At 36.9% G+C, this 14,612-nt stretch overlaps 1 protein-coding gene across 1 annotated transcript in view; it reads left to right on the plus strand.

Moving 5' to 3' along the window:
• Positions 1–10,602, plus strand: part of LOC119531292 (cytochrome c oxidase assembly protein COX16 homolog, mitochondrial) — a 40,052-nt gene extending 29,450 nt beyond the window's left edge. The window contains exons 3-4 of the mRNA XM_037832411.1: positions 7,538–7,600; positions 10,241–10,602. Of these exons, the coding sequence (XP_037688339.1) occupies positions 7,538–7,600; positions 10,241–10,357 (180 nt within the window). The 3' untranslated portion in view covers positions 10,358–10,602. The remainder of the gene's footprint in view (positions 1–7,537; positions 7,601–10,240) is intronic.
• The last annotated feature ends 4,010 nt before the right edge of the window (positions 10,603–14,612 follow it).

The raw sequence follows: 14,612 nt of genomic DNA on the forward strand, positions 1-14,612 counted from the left end.
ATGGCACTTCCAGTTACTCTGGAAATTTGGAATTGGGTTTCACTGCGGCCGCAGGCTCCGCGGCGGTGGCCCTGAGGGCCCAGCTTCCGGAAGAGGAAGGAAGCGGATCCTGGGAGGGCCGATGAGAGAGAAGAGCCGCTACCTTCGCGTGGCCAGGCAAGGAGAGCTGGGGCCAGGCCGCCTACTGAGCCGAAAAGGCCGGTTACACGAGCCCTTTCAGTCCTGCTGAGAAGCGGCCTGCCTCTCTCAGAATTTTAAATATGTCATGCCACTGCCTTCTCGCCTCCATGGTGGCCACTGAGTAGTCACTACTTAGTCTTATGTTGTTTCCTTTGTATGTGGTGAATTGCTTTTCTCTTGCTGCTTTCAGAACTTGCTCCTTCTCTTCAGTATTTGACAGTCTGATCAGAATATGTCTTGGAGTGGGTTTATTTGGATTTATTCTATTTGGAGTTTGCTGGACATTTATGCTTTGTGTATTTATATTGTGTAGAAGGTTGGGGAAGTTTTCCCCAACAATTTCTTTGAATACTCTTTCTAGACCTTAACCCTTCTCTTCTCCTTCTGGGACACCAATGAGTCTTAAATTTCGACGTTTTATTTTATCTATCGTATCCCTGAGATCTGTTTCGATTTTTTCGATTTTTTTCTCCATTCTTTCTTTTGTTCTTTTATTTTCTGTTCTGTGGCCCTCTAGGACACTGAGTCATGTTCAGCTTCCTCTAATCTTGTATTATGAGTATTCAGAGTCTTTTTAATTTGGCCAGCAGTTTCTTTTATTTCCATAAGATCTTCTATTTTTTAATTTACTCTTGCAATGTCTTCTTTATGCTCTTCTAGGGTCTTCTTTATGTCCTTTATATCCTGTGCCATGTTCTTCTTCATGTCCTTTGTATCCTGTGCCATGCTCTCATTCTTTGATTGTAGTCCCTTGATTAATTGCGCCAAGTACTGTGTCTCTTCTGATATTTTGATTTGGGTGTTTGGGATTGAGTTCTCTGTGTCCTCTGGTTTTATCATATGCTTTAAGATTTTCTGTTGTTTTTGGCCTGTTGGCATTTGCTTTGCTTGTAGGGTTCTTTCAAGTTGTAAAAAAAAAAACAATCTAATTTTTCAGATTTACAACTTGGTGGCGTACACTTTCTTTAACTAACCAGCAGATGGCATCTGCAAGTCACCTACTCCCCTCAAGTCAGTTCTCCTCAACTTTGTCTTTGTGGTGTGTGGGGAAATGATTCTTGTGGGGTTCAATTGGTGACCTCAGTTTGGGTAAGTTGTTGGTGCTGTCCACCCTGAATGTGGGGTGTGTATCTGGGTGGTTAGGGAGGCAGGGCAACTTTAATAATCAAACCTCCCAGGTGTTCCCGGAGATTCAAGGCTGTTGCAAGAGTCTAAGCCTTCATTTCAGTTTTGCCTCAGATTTTCTCTGCCACTGAGCCACAATTCCCTGGCATTGACGTAGAATCCCTGGGTTTTCTGAGTGGGCCCCCCTTCTCAGCTGTGCTCTTCCAGAACCTCTGCTGAAGGAAGGCTATGCTATGTCACAAGTGCACGCCGTCCCTCAAGGGAAGCCCCGGGTTGCCGGGTCATGCAGGGGCGCTCCCAGCCTGATGCAAAGATGAGTGAAGGGACATCTCAACCCCCTCCCTTTTCACACAGCTCCGCCTTCCCAGCTCCGGCACAACTAGCTGTGTATGCACCCAAGGCCACTGTCCACGGCCGATAGCATGGCATGTGTGCGGTGCCATGGGATACACTCCCCATCAGACTGGGTTTCCTGGCATGGCTCTGGTCTGTGGGTACAGCCCCAGGCAGGAGTGTCTCCGGCTCAACGGTGAGCCAGCTGAAAGCAGCATGGTTTCTTTCTCCTTTTGGCTCTCCCCTCTGCCCCTAGGCCCTGAGGGAATCAGCAGCGGTCTGTCCTCCATGCCAGACACCAAGAGTTTGGCACAGCCCGTCCTGCCGTGCTTCACTGCGTGGTTCTCACCATCATAACTGCAGCCGCTCCTGGGTTTTCTGTTTTTTTTTTTTTTAAAAAAAGAACTAGTCTGTCTCCAAGCGCCAACTCCTGGTTTCCCCACACTGCAGCGTGGCCGCGGGACTTTCAGCCAGCTTACTCACTTGTTTCAGAATGCAGACTACTGGTTTCACCAAGTGGACAGTCCCTGTGGTTTTAGCGGACCTTGTCCAGCTGGTGCATCACTGAAACTGGTGTTCTGGGTCACTTTCTGTTTTTTATCTTGTATTTTTCACTGAGGTGTTTTTTTGCCCTGTCTCACCTAGCCGCTATCTTAGGTTCCTGTACAAAAAATAAAGGCACATGAAGATGTTTTAACAAATATACAATAGAGTGGTATTCTTATTTAGGGGTTTGGTTTTAATTTATGCTGGTAAGGCAGAAATTGTACACAAATTAGTACTGAAAATACCTTTAAAATCTCCCTTAATTTCTGATAGTGCCAAGGGACAGACAGCATACCTGGGCTTTCTTATCAGATTGCCCATATATAGAGCAAAGGAGAATGGGGAGGGTTGGGGACTTGAAGGCTGGCATCAGTCAAACATCAAAAGTTGAGTCATAAATTTTTAAAAGCATTGTAATTGGATAGAAATGGAGCAAGAGGCTATTCTAGGCAGGATCCCAAAGAAAGACCTTCCTGAGGGTATGATATTCTCGACTAGAGACATCTCGTCTTTCTTCTGGGACATACATACATCAAATGAAATGGCAAGTAGAATCACATACTCAGTTTAACAGTTGTTCTCATTTTGTATGTCTTTACCTCTCTTGTGTGTGTGTTAATGCATGTATATGTATATATACACTTGGTTTTAGATATATTTTAGATGGATATATGTAGGTAAATTAAGCACATATATATATGTGTGCACGTTAGACATATCTATATATATGTACATGTAAATGTATGGCACCTACATATATGTGATGGTTAACCATCTCTGTAGGCTATGGTTGGATATTTATCTCTAAATTAGGTAAAATCATATGCTAAATATTGGGGAATACATTTGTGTGTATAATATATAGATAGATATGTGGGTGTATGTTTGGGTGTAGCCCATATGCATGAATTCTAGTAAGTTAAATATGCTGATTGTGTACTCTACCATAAAGCCATTTATCTTCTTGATTAAAAGCTAGAATTAATGTCACCGAAGTTATGCTTGGTTTGATACCTTCACATTCCAGTCAGTGATTTTCCATTTATTGATGGTTCAGTCATAGAAAATCTATTATATTTTAAAATAGACCAAAGGGGAAAGTCTGTTTTCTCTAGAGCTTATCTGAAGTCATTAAAAAAGTTCAGTATTCACTTAGTCATTCACTCATTCATTCATCCAGTTGTCTTTCCACAAATGTTTATTGAAAACAAATTTATTGAGACATATATTGTTTCCTGGGACACAGCAGTAAACAAAACTAAATAATTGAACTTCCTTTGCTTATGGAACTTAAAATTCCAGTGGAGGAAGATAGACAGGAAACAAATAAATATGTGGCAGGAGATAAGAAGCATGGAGCAAAGATAGGAGCCCAGAGACATTTTGGAGAAAGCCATTTTGAAACGCAACCCGGGAGCAAAGGACCAGCATACGCTAGCCACGTGCCTTCCCAGCTGCTAGAGGTGTTCCGGACATCATCAGCCTTTCTTCAGTGAAGGTATCTTCTTGTTGATACCCTAATTTGGACACTTTTATGGTCTTACAACTGTAAATTTGTAACCTAATAAATCCACTTTATAAAAGCCAATCCATTTCTGGTATTTGCATAACAGCAGCTAAGCAAACCAGGACATAGGGTTTGTGTATCATACTTCAAATTTGTTTATAATTCCAAACTGTGTTTTTTGTTTTTTTTTTGTTTTTTTGTTTTGTTTTGTTTTGTTTTTTTGAGTGATTGTGTCAGTTTTTCAAGATTCCAGAGAGTTGCCAATACTGGGTATTTTTTGTTTGTTTGTTTTCCATTTTGTTTTTAAATATATTTTTGGTGGGTGTGTTCTAAACTGACTTCTAATTATGTAGTAAATTTGAATTTCCCATGACAACTAATGAGGTTGGGATTTTGTATGTGGAACCATGCACTTTTGATTTTTGTGTGTTGATCTAGCTACTTTTCTTTAAAAACTGTAATCATAAGAAATATCATTCTTAGTAAGGGAACATTAGAAGTAGTCCCATTAAACCTAGGAACAAGAGAAAAAATATCTACTATCATAGTTACTTTTTAGCACTATCCTGGAAGGTCCTATCCTATACACTTGCTTTTTTTTTTTTAAATAAGTGGAATAAAAGAGATGGAAATGTCATGCACAGATTAAATGTCTGCCAAGAAAACCCAAAAAGATAAACTAAAATGTATTCAAGTAAAAAAGACATTCAACAAGGTGGCCCTTTGCTTCTTAATACTTCATAATTTCCAGTATGATTTCCTCTTTAAAATGTGAATATACTTTTAAAAAACATGTTTAGCTTCCAAATATATGGGTTCCCTGCTTCAGCCAGCCAGCCTCTTCTGGGGAGTTCATCAAAGACCTTTATCAGAGTTACCAACTCATGGCCTGCCCTAGAAGACTCGTGCATCCCCACAATTGCAAGTGAAAACACAGGTTGAGAAAAGTTGGGAGATAAAAGGGGAGAGAAGAATTGGAGGGAGTGAATCCTCATCGTTCAGAGTAGAGAGTCAAGAGATTCTATCTTCGTGGATGCAACACCAAAAGGATGTTTCAGGATATGATTTTAAGTTACAGTGAAAATACTGAAGTTACAGTGGTTTATGATAGAAGATTGCTAATAATGCTGTTTTCTGGAAGGAGTCGTGGTATGAAAAAAAAAGAACCTAAACATAAATCTGAATCCATATCCAAGATGAAGTTTCTGTAAGTATTCAGAAGTTTCAGATAATACAGAAACACCATGCTACCAGAGTCTGCTGATCAACTTGGAATACTGGTTGAGCAATTTCAGAGGGCAAAAGAAAAAACCTCAACAAATATATGGGTTCCTCCTGCAATTTTCTTTTTGTTATTTGATTTTAAATTTTATTGATTGTAGTCAGTGAATATGGTATGTATGTAGTTTGGAGCTGTGTACCCCAGGAAAACAAGTTCTTTATTTTAATCCATTCTTACGGTTGCAAACCCTTTGATGATGTTTCTGAACTGAATTATTCTGATTATCTGAATAATTCAGAATAATAATATCCTGAAACATCCTTTTGGCATTGCATCCACGAAGATAGAATCTCTTGACTCTCTACTCTCTACTCTACTTTGATGAGGTAACTTCAGTTAAGGTGTGGCCAACTGAATCAGGAAGGGTTTTAATCCTCTTACTGGAGGCCTTATAGAGAAGACCACAAAGAAGACAGGGCAGCTAGAAGTCAACAGAACCCGGAAGAGAATCCAGGAGAGGCCTCCATGATGTGCATTGCCATGTGACAGAAAAGCCAAGGACCAAGGGTCACTGGCAGCCAGCCTCAAAATGCCACAGTCTTTGGAAAGAAAGCATTGCCTTGATGATGCCTCGATTTTGGACTTCTAGCTTCAAAACTGTGAGCCAGTAAATTCCTGTTGTTTAATACAACCCATTGTATGGTATTTGTTTTAGCAGCCAGGAAGCTAAAACTATATGGCAATAATTTGTACATATGAATTTGCCTCTATTTCCTTTATGCCCTGGTATAAAATATGTCTGTTGTGTATTTGGGAGAAAACAATGGCAATCTTAAGTTTGTTGGTTGTAAGATTCTATATATACCTATTAGAAAAGCCTGCTAATTATTTTACTCATGCCTTTAGTAATCATATTTGTCATCTGCTTGATCTATTAGTTTCTGAGAGAGATGATGTTAAAACTCTTCCACTGCTTTTTGTATTTATTAATTTCTCCTTGTATTTTTATCTATCTCTACTATACAAATCTCAAAACAAGGTAGTCACCTAATACTCTGCAATTCCAATGTCTTGTTGAAGAATTGTTCTGTTAATATAAAGGGTTCCTTTTTGGTTTGTTTGGCTTAAATTCTGTTTTGACCATTATAAATATTATTATGTGTTGATTCCCTCCTCCACCCCCATCCATCATGTGTGTGTGTGTATGTGTGTGTGTGCATGGGAGGTGGGGTATTAATCTCTTTTGCAACCGTCTCCCTTCAACCTTGTGCATTTATTCTTTTCTTAATGTGCATTTCTTATAAGTACCATAGCTATTTTTAATATTTCAGGCATAAAATCTCTATTAGTTAATATATGAGTTCAGAATTATTGGGATTCTGTGTACATATAATTGTATGTATGTCTACCACTCAAAACAGTGGTTGAGAAAACTCAAGTAGAAGCCAGAAAAGAAGAAAGGAGAAAAATAGTGAAAATAGAACTGAGGTTCAGTAATCCTCTCACAGTGTATTAATATTAAAGATATAATTTCATCTTCTTTTAGCATTCCGAGTTGCTGAGAAGCAGGTTTTTTTTTTTTCTAATTCTCATTCCTTTACACTGTCTTTATACTCTTCATTTTTGAGATTTTCTTTTTATCCCTAATATTCTGAAGTTTTACCATTCCTCGACTAAGTGAATTCTTTTTGTTTTATTTTGGGTTTTTTTTTTTTTTTTTTAATTGTGTTCTTTCAGTCTAAGGACATGTCTTTTCTATATAATGTGGTATACTTTGCTATTATTCTTTTAATTACTGCCCTTTCTCCATTCTCTTCATACGCTAATTCTGGAATTCCTAAAAGACTTATGTGGGAACTTTTGGATCTAGTTTCAAACAGAACTTTTCTCTCATTCAAGTCATCTTTATCACTTTGTGCATCCTTCTAGTGGAATCTGGAATCCTCATATTGTACTTTTAGTTTATTAATTTGCTCTTAAGCTATATCCAGTCACTATTCAGCTATTCAATTTATTTTTTGTTGTTTATTTTAATTTCGGTATTTTACAGTCTTCTTTCCTTCAGACTTTGCCATACACAGGTAGCATGGCCTTTGCTCTTGTTTACCAATATGGAATCCTGTCTAATTCCTTGATTGATAGCTCTTTGTTTCTGGCCTATGGAAGGTGTTCTTTCTTATTTTCAATAGCAGCATGTTATTTTTATATCATTTTTTTTTAACATAATTTAGGCCAGTGGTTAATAGCATGGCCTCTGGAGACAGAGAGCCAATGTTCAAATCCAAGCCTTGCCTCTTGACATGTTATCCAGACTCCTGTATCTCATTTCCTTATTTGGGATAGTAGGGATAATAATAACTATTTCCTGGGTTGTTGTGAAGATTAAACGATATAATACATATCAAAATGTCTGACATAACACATGCTCAGTAAATGTTAGATGCTCTTAGTTGTAGTAGTGGTGGCAGTAGTATGTTAGTTATCATTATATAATTGGAATGGATAGAGATTTTACCATGTGTTTATAATCTGTTGCGTTGTACTGTCCCAGCCATATCTTCTGTAGTTTATAAAATTTAGTCTAACAGATTTTAAGTTATGTGGCACCTCTTTCTTTTCTACAGATTGATCCTGAGTTGGAAAAAAAACTGAAAATGAATCAAGTATCACTGGAGTCAGAGTATGAGGTACAGTATGTTAACATACTCTTTTTTAACAGTAAACAGTCTTTCTAGCCAGTGACTGGTTCTGTCTGCCTTAAGATAAACTTAAATTATTGCCACTGTAGAAAAAAATGATGTTTAGTCCATGGTAATGGGATAGCTAAGTAGTCATTTGAAAAGAAAATAGCAATGGTTCCATCCTTCATATACGACAAATAATAAAATTCTAGATGGATCAAAAATTTAAAGATAAAAAAACAAAATACTAAGTACTAGGAGAAAAAAAAATGGAGTTTTTTTTAATGTGGTCTCAAGTCAGAAAAGCCTATTTAAATGATAAAGAATCCAGAAACCATAAAAGTAAAGATTTATAAATTCACTTATAAAAATTCAAATTAAGCCTAGAAAAAATAATGTAAATTAAATCATATGTTAAATGAGAAATTAAAAATATGTTGTCTTATCATGATTAATTAATTTATTTAAATATGAAGAGCACATACAAATCCATTTGAAAAAGCCATCAGCTCAGTTGGTCAGTAGGAACATAGGCAAAGCATGTAAAGAGATCAGAGGAAAGGAAATATATATCATTCTTAAACATAGGAAGAAATGCTCAACTGCACTCATTATAATAGGAACATCAATTAAAATTATAATCAGGTGCCTTTTTCCACCCATCTGATTACCAGATATCAAGGAGTTTAATAGCACTTTGTATTATTATAGGGTATGGAGAAGGGAGGATGTTCTCCATCTCTTATACTTTGGTATGCTGAGGGAGGTTTGCTTTCATGTACTTTCTTGATCATGGATCTTATTTTCCTGTTTCTTGGTATGTCTGTTCATTTTTTATTGAAAGGTGGACATTGTGAATGAACAATACATTGAAGACTCTTTGAAAAATATTGATTCTCAGTTTAGCAGGCAGTTCATTTATTGGCTGGTCATCTCGAACTGGTGTATACTTGGTTTTGAACTTTGGTAGGAAGAATCTTGGAAAGTCTTGGTGTTTCTTAATTCCTTGAGCTGGTGGGACTCAGCTCAATCTCCAAACAATCTCCCCAGAGGATTGTTTCAGAGCTTGGCTTCAAGCTTTGTTTGGATGGATCTTGAGTAGTCCTTACTCCGTTTTGGTGTCTCAGGGTGGCGACAAGGTATTGAGGATTCTTGACACTGCTTTTCCCCAGCACTTCTTGACTTTTAGTATCTCTCTTCCACACTCGATCCTATAGTTGCTGGCTGTTAAGTGGTAAGCCTTAGGTGGTCTTGCCTAGCACTCTACATGTTTTGCAGAATTCCACAGGGAATCTTTCCTTCATGAAAGACTTCTGAAAGGCAGTCCACTTTTACATGAAGTTGTTCTGCCAATCTTGCATCCCATTTAAGAAATATCTTAAATTCTTATGAGCTTATATAGTTTATGTTGTCTGGGTGATGGTCATTATTCTTTTTAAAAACCTTTTCGTACTTTAGATCATTTCATAACTGTGCTCAAAAACACTTGACCTTCTTCTTGCACCCTAAATCAATGGAATTTTGTTCATCCATGTATATTAATAAAGACCCCTGGTAAAACTGCAAGTGAAATTTAGAGAATGGTTTCATTCACTGTTTCCCCATTTATATGGCCAAAAACTGTAACTTATTACTTGTAGATAACCTAGCACTATGCCAGTAATGATGCTGTGAAGGATTTGTCTGGGAAATTTCCTTTTAGTTCTTTTAGAAACCATAGAATTTGAGAACTGAAGAAACCATGTCGACCATTTGGTCTAGACTTTTCATATTATTTATGAGGAATTAGGGCCTAGACGGCCTAAACACTTGTCTAAAGTTAAACAGCTAGTTGTAAGAAAGCAATGCTTAGTTCCCAAGTTTTAAGGTTAATTTACACCATGTTCCCTATTTCTGAATGAATATAAGGAATTCTGTGTTCTCTTAGCCTTTTTCTATCTTATTCATTCAATTTTTCCTTAACTGTCAAGCAGCAGATATATAACTTTTTTTGTTGGAATGGTGATCAGAAGGATGAAATATTTATGGTCTTCCCTGTTTATCCTACGTTCATTTCTGTGCTTGGAAGATTAATTCAGACTACCCAAATTGTAGTTGAAATTAGGTCTGAATGCCCAAAATGGTTTTGCTCATGGCAGCTGTGGGGGATGCCTTTTAATTCTTAAGCCCAGACTCATTTCTCAGGCCCAAAACAGATCATCTTCATCTCTTTTCTTTCTTGAAGCAGATTTTAGGATTTCCTACCTTTGTTTTCTTCCTCTCATTGACTACTACCTCCCATACTAACTGCTTACTTTTAGTCATTTTGCTGGATTTGCCTTGAGATTTGGACTTTTGTTTTCCCAGCTTCTTGCCTTTTTATGCTCTCAAAAGTAAAGCACATTGATCTTTTTCTGATTTAGTTTTATTCTTATAGGGGAAAAGGTAGGCACTAACATCAGTAGCAAGCAAGAAAGTTCCAAATACTAAGAAACATATCTTTAATTATTATTCTTTGTGTGTAGTTAATTTATTTGCTAAAATTTTAATTGAGACCTTCTTGGATTCTTTCCATTCACTTATTTATTCATTCAGTCAGTGATGTCCTGATCAAAACCACAGAGAACCTACACTAATATGTATACTTTAATGTTTGTGGTTCTATAGAAAATAAAGGACTCTACTTTTGATGACTGGAAGAATATTAGAGGACCTAGGCCTTGGGAAGATCCTGACCTCCTCCAAGGACGAAATCCAGAAATCCTTAAGACTAAGAAGAACTGAGTTTGCTGCTTTTTTTTTTTTTAATAAAAATATTATCACCTGACTTTCTACTGTATACTCCTATCCAATAGAAAGAAAATTCCAGACATGCAGAGGCCTATGTATGACTAACTTGATGGCAATCTTGATGAAAAATTGAATAAAGGTCTTCATACTTCCCAGCTATTACATTTACAAATGGAAATATTATCATTGATCACATATATTTTACACCTCTCAATAAAAATGTGACTACTGATAATAAATACTGTTATTTATTCCACTCCACAATTACCTACCCATATTCCTTTTCCACCAGCCCTTAGAGCAACATCTTAATACCTCAGTCGGATTCCTGATAAGAATAGTAGTCCAGATCTAAATTTTCACAGTCAAATCAAGCAGTGATTTTTTTGTGACACCTATATAAGGAAATAATAGTGCTAATCAGTCCCTAAAGGATCATCTGATGATTGTATTGATACCATTAAATTAACTGATATCAATTTAATTTATTTGAGCAAACATGTTAAGGAAATTGTTGTTCCTGGGTAAAGCAAAAACCATGAAATAGTACATTTCCCCAAATGGTAATCCACAAATGACTACAGTTTGAGAAATGCTGATTTAAGGTATGTTTTAGGCCTTTGGCATAATTTGCATGCAAATAGACCCTGTAGATTTTTTTGTTTTTTAACTTTGGATTTGCTATATTCTGATCTCTAGGTAAACAGAGTTGAGGGAAGTTGATTTTTTAAAACTCTTTTCCTTTCTTCCCATCTTGGGCAGCCTTGTTCTCCCACTTTCTGGTCTTTTATGCCAAATTCTAGATGCTAAAGCCTCTCAACTGAAATACTTCTCCTATAATTGCTATAGGATTATAAATTCACCCATCTCTCCCCCAATCAAAATCCCTATTCTTTTCAGCCTATTAATTTTACCAGAAAGGAAGCCAAGTTGATTATCTAACGGCCATAATTTTGATACAGATGATTCATAAGAGTTAGTTTTCTGAGGGAACACTCAAATTTTAAAAAGGAACTTATTAAACCAGTTGAATGCTAGACAGTAGATTCTGTTGTGAACAGAGGGACATTTTTTTATGTGTCCCTAGCTTGCTCCTGCTCTTCATATTCACCAAAGAATCAGAGAGGGTTTTGTTTTAAAAAGACTATGTAGACAGACTTAGGATGAGCCTCCTTGCTGCCCTCCCACTGATACGTGATCTTTGGCAAGTAACAAATGATGATCTTTATGTTCCTCAATAGTTAAATGAGGTTAATAATACCTTTTGATTTTTTTTTGTAGGGAAAGACTAAAACATATAAAATAATGTTCAAGCTTACTGGTAGTTAAGAAATGCATAATCCTATCGCAAAGTATTTAATGATAGTAATAGTCCAATTACTACTGATGGTAAGTAAACTGTTACTGACGCTTTGGATGGCTATTTGGCAAAATGTATTGAAAGTTTAAATGGGAATATCTTATTTCATCCCTGTAGAAGGAGTTGTCAAGGAAACAGCTACAAGGACACTTGTGCAGTACTATTTATAGTAACAACCCAAAATGCCCATTAATAAGGAAATGGTTAACTAATCTGTATACACATACTATGAAAAATAAGTTAAAAATGAGGCAACTCTGTACTGATACGGAAAGCACTCTAAGTCATTATTTTAAGTGAAAAAGAAAGGTGGAGAAACTAGAGCTCTCAGACATTGCTCATGTAATGTAAAATGGTCTGGCCAGTCTGGAAAATTATTTGGCAGTTTCTTAAAAAAACGAAGCATATATTTACCATGAAACTCAGCAATTGCATTCCCGGTCATTTATATCAGAGAAACATATATCCATAAAAATGTATACAAATGTTGATAGTTTTATTTGTAGTAGCTAAAAACATCAATACCATGTCATATACTGTATGGTTCCATTTACATAACATTCTCAAAATGAAAAAATTATAGAAATGGAGAATAGATAAGTGGCTGCCAGGGATTAGAGAGGTGGCTGTAACTATAAAGAAGTTTGTGGTGATGGAAGTTTTTATCTTGATTGCAGTGATAGATACACAAATCTATACATTGGATAAAATGACAGAACTGTGCACACATACGAAAATCAATTTTCTGGTTTTGATACATGAGGTATCATTGTGGGAAACTGAAGAGTATGTAGGACCTCTCACCATCTTTGCAACTTTCTATGAATCCATAATTGTTTTAAAATTTAAAAAGTTTTAAAATGAATGTAATAGATATTGGAGGCAAAAATATAAATTAGATAGGCTGAATCTTTGTAAATGTTGAAGCTAGTGATGGGTACATGAGATTCATAATATGATATGAATCTGTTTCCTTCTGCATGTGTTTAAAATATTCCATAAGAGAAAGTAGGAGGAAAAAGATAATGGGAGGATAGGAAAAAGTTAGCATGGAATATGCTCTAATACTTATTTTTCCAAAATGAAAAATTATGAACCCTACAGGAAAAGAAAAAGTACCCCTCCTCCTTTTTTTTTTTTTTTTTTTTTTTTTAGCTTTGACACAAGATTTTGTTTATTAACTTACCCCATTTAGAAAGACACACCTCAAATCTCAACTGTGTGAATTTCCCAGCAGCTTCAGGACATTTTCTCCTGGTAAAGAAGAAAGGTTTTTACATAAAAAGGCTTTTAAGGGGGCACTTTAAAGTATACTGCCTCATTTGACCACCTTGGTATGGTGGTAGAATCATGTTGTTCATAATTCTTCCAAATGTGAAATGAAAATAAAATCAGCTACAGAAAAATTCTAAATGTTTAAAAATTATTTTATCTTACTCTTCTACTGCTGCTTTTTCTTCAGCTCATCTTTTGAGAGCTTATTTTCCTTGGCCCTCTTTTCTTTTACAATGGCACTCCCAGAAAGAACCAACTCACTGCCATGATTTTAACTTCCATTTTGCTCTAGCTCTAGAACTCTCCTAATTGCTTGCTCTCTATTTAAATTTCCCCCTTGTGCCAGTTTGGAAGTATTATATCCCCCAAAATGCCATGTTCTTTGATGCAATCTTGTGGAGGCAGACATATTTAGTCTTGGTTAGGTTGGAACCTTTGGATTGGGTAGCTTCTATGGAGATGTGACTCAATCAACTGTGGGCAAGACCTTTGATTGGATAATTTCCATGGAGGTGTTACCGCACTCATTCAGGATGGGTCTTAAATTGAATCACTGGAGTCATATGAAAGTGTTCACAGACAGGAGTTGCCACAGCCAAGAGAGACATTTTGAAGATGACTGTTGAAAGCTGACACTGACATTTTGGAGAACGCCATTTTGAAACTCAACCTGGGAGCAAGCAGACGCCAGCCACGTGCCTTCTCAGATAACAGAGGTTTTCCTGATGTCATCGGCCATCCTTCAGTGAAGGTAGCCTATTGTTGAGACCTTACCTTGGACATTTTATGGCTTTAAGATTGTATCTTTATAACCAAATACCAATCCATTTCTGGTATTTTACAAAATGGCAGCATTAGCAAATGAACACCCCTTCTCATGCCCTGCTCCTGGGCCAGGTCACACCTAGCCCTGCTCTCTCTGCCTGCTGTCTTGAGCTGTCTTGCCCTCAATCTTACATTAGCTCACTCCAGAAGAAGGATAAAGTATCATTTATATTAGATTTAATAAATCAAGGATACATGTCATTTCTAGGGTAACTAACAAAAGAGCAGTAAAAGAACACCCTCCAAACTAACAGAACAAAAAAAGCAATATTAAAACATAAGCTTTTGGTTTGCTAAAGCGGCCAAAATGCAATATACCAGAAACAGACTGATTTAATGGAGGTTTATTAGCTTACAAGTTACAATTCTAAGGCTGTGAAAATGTCCAAATTAAGGCATCAACAGGATGACACCTTCTCTGGAGAAAGACTGCTGGCATCTGGGACACTGTCACATGGGAAGGCACATGGCCAGCACCTGCTGGTCCCTCTCTCCTGGGTTTCACTGCTTTCAGGTTCTGGCTTCAGTGGCTCTTTTAGCTTCTGTGAGTCCTTGCTTGCTTCTCCCGGGCTTTTCTCTCTCAGCTCTTGGCTTTTTCTGTCTTTTATCCTCTCATAAAGGACTCCAGTAAAATGATTAAGACCCACCTTGAATGGGGTGGGTCACATCTCAATTGAAATAACCTAACCAAAAGGTACCACCCACAATAGGTCTGCAACCACAGGAATGGATTAAAAGAACATGGCGGAGGAACTAAGATGGAGGCTAGCTGAGACAGGGCGAAGAAAA

Source organism: Choloepus didactylus, chromosome 4, assembly GCF_015220235.1.
Source record: "Choloepus didactylus isolate mChoDid1 chromosome 4, mChoDid1.pri, whole genome shotgun sequence".
NCBI classification, from domain to species: domain Eukaryota; kingdom Metazoa; phylum Chordata; class Mammalia; order Pilosa; family Megalonychidae; genus Choloepus; species Choloepus didactylus.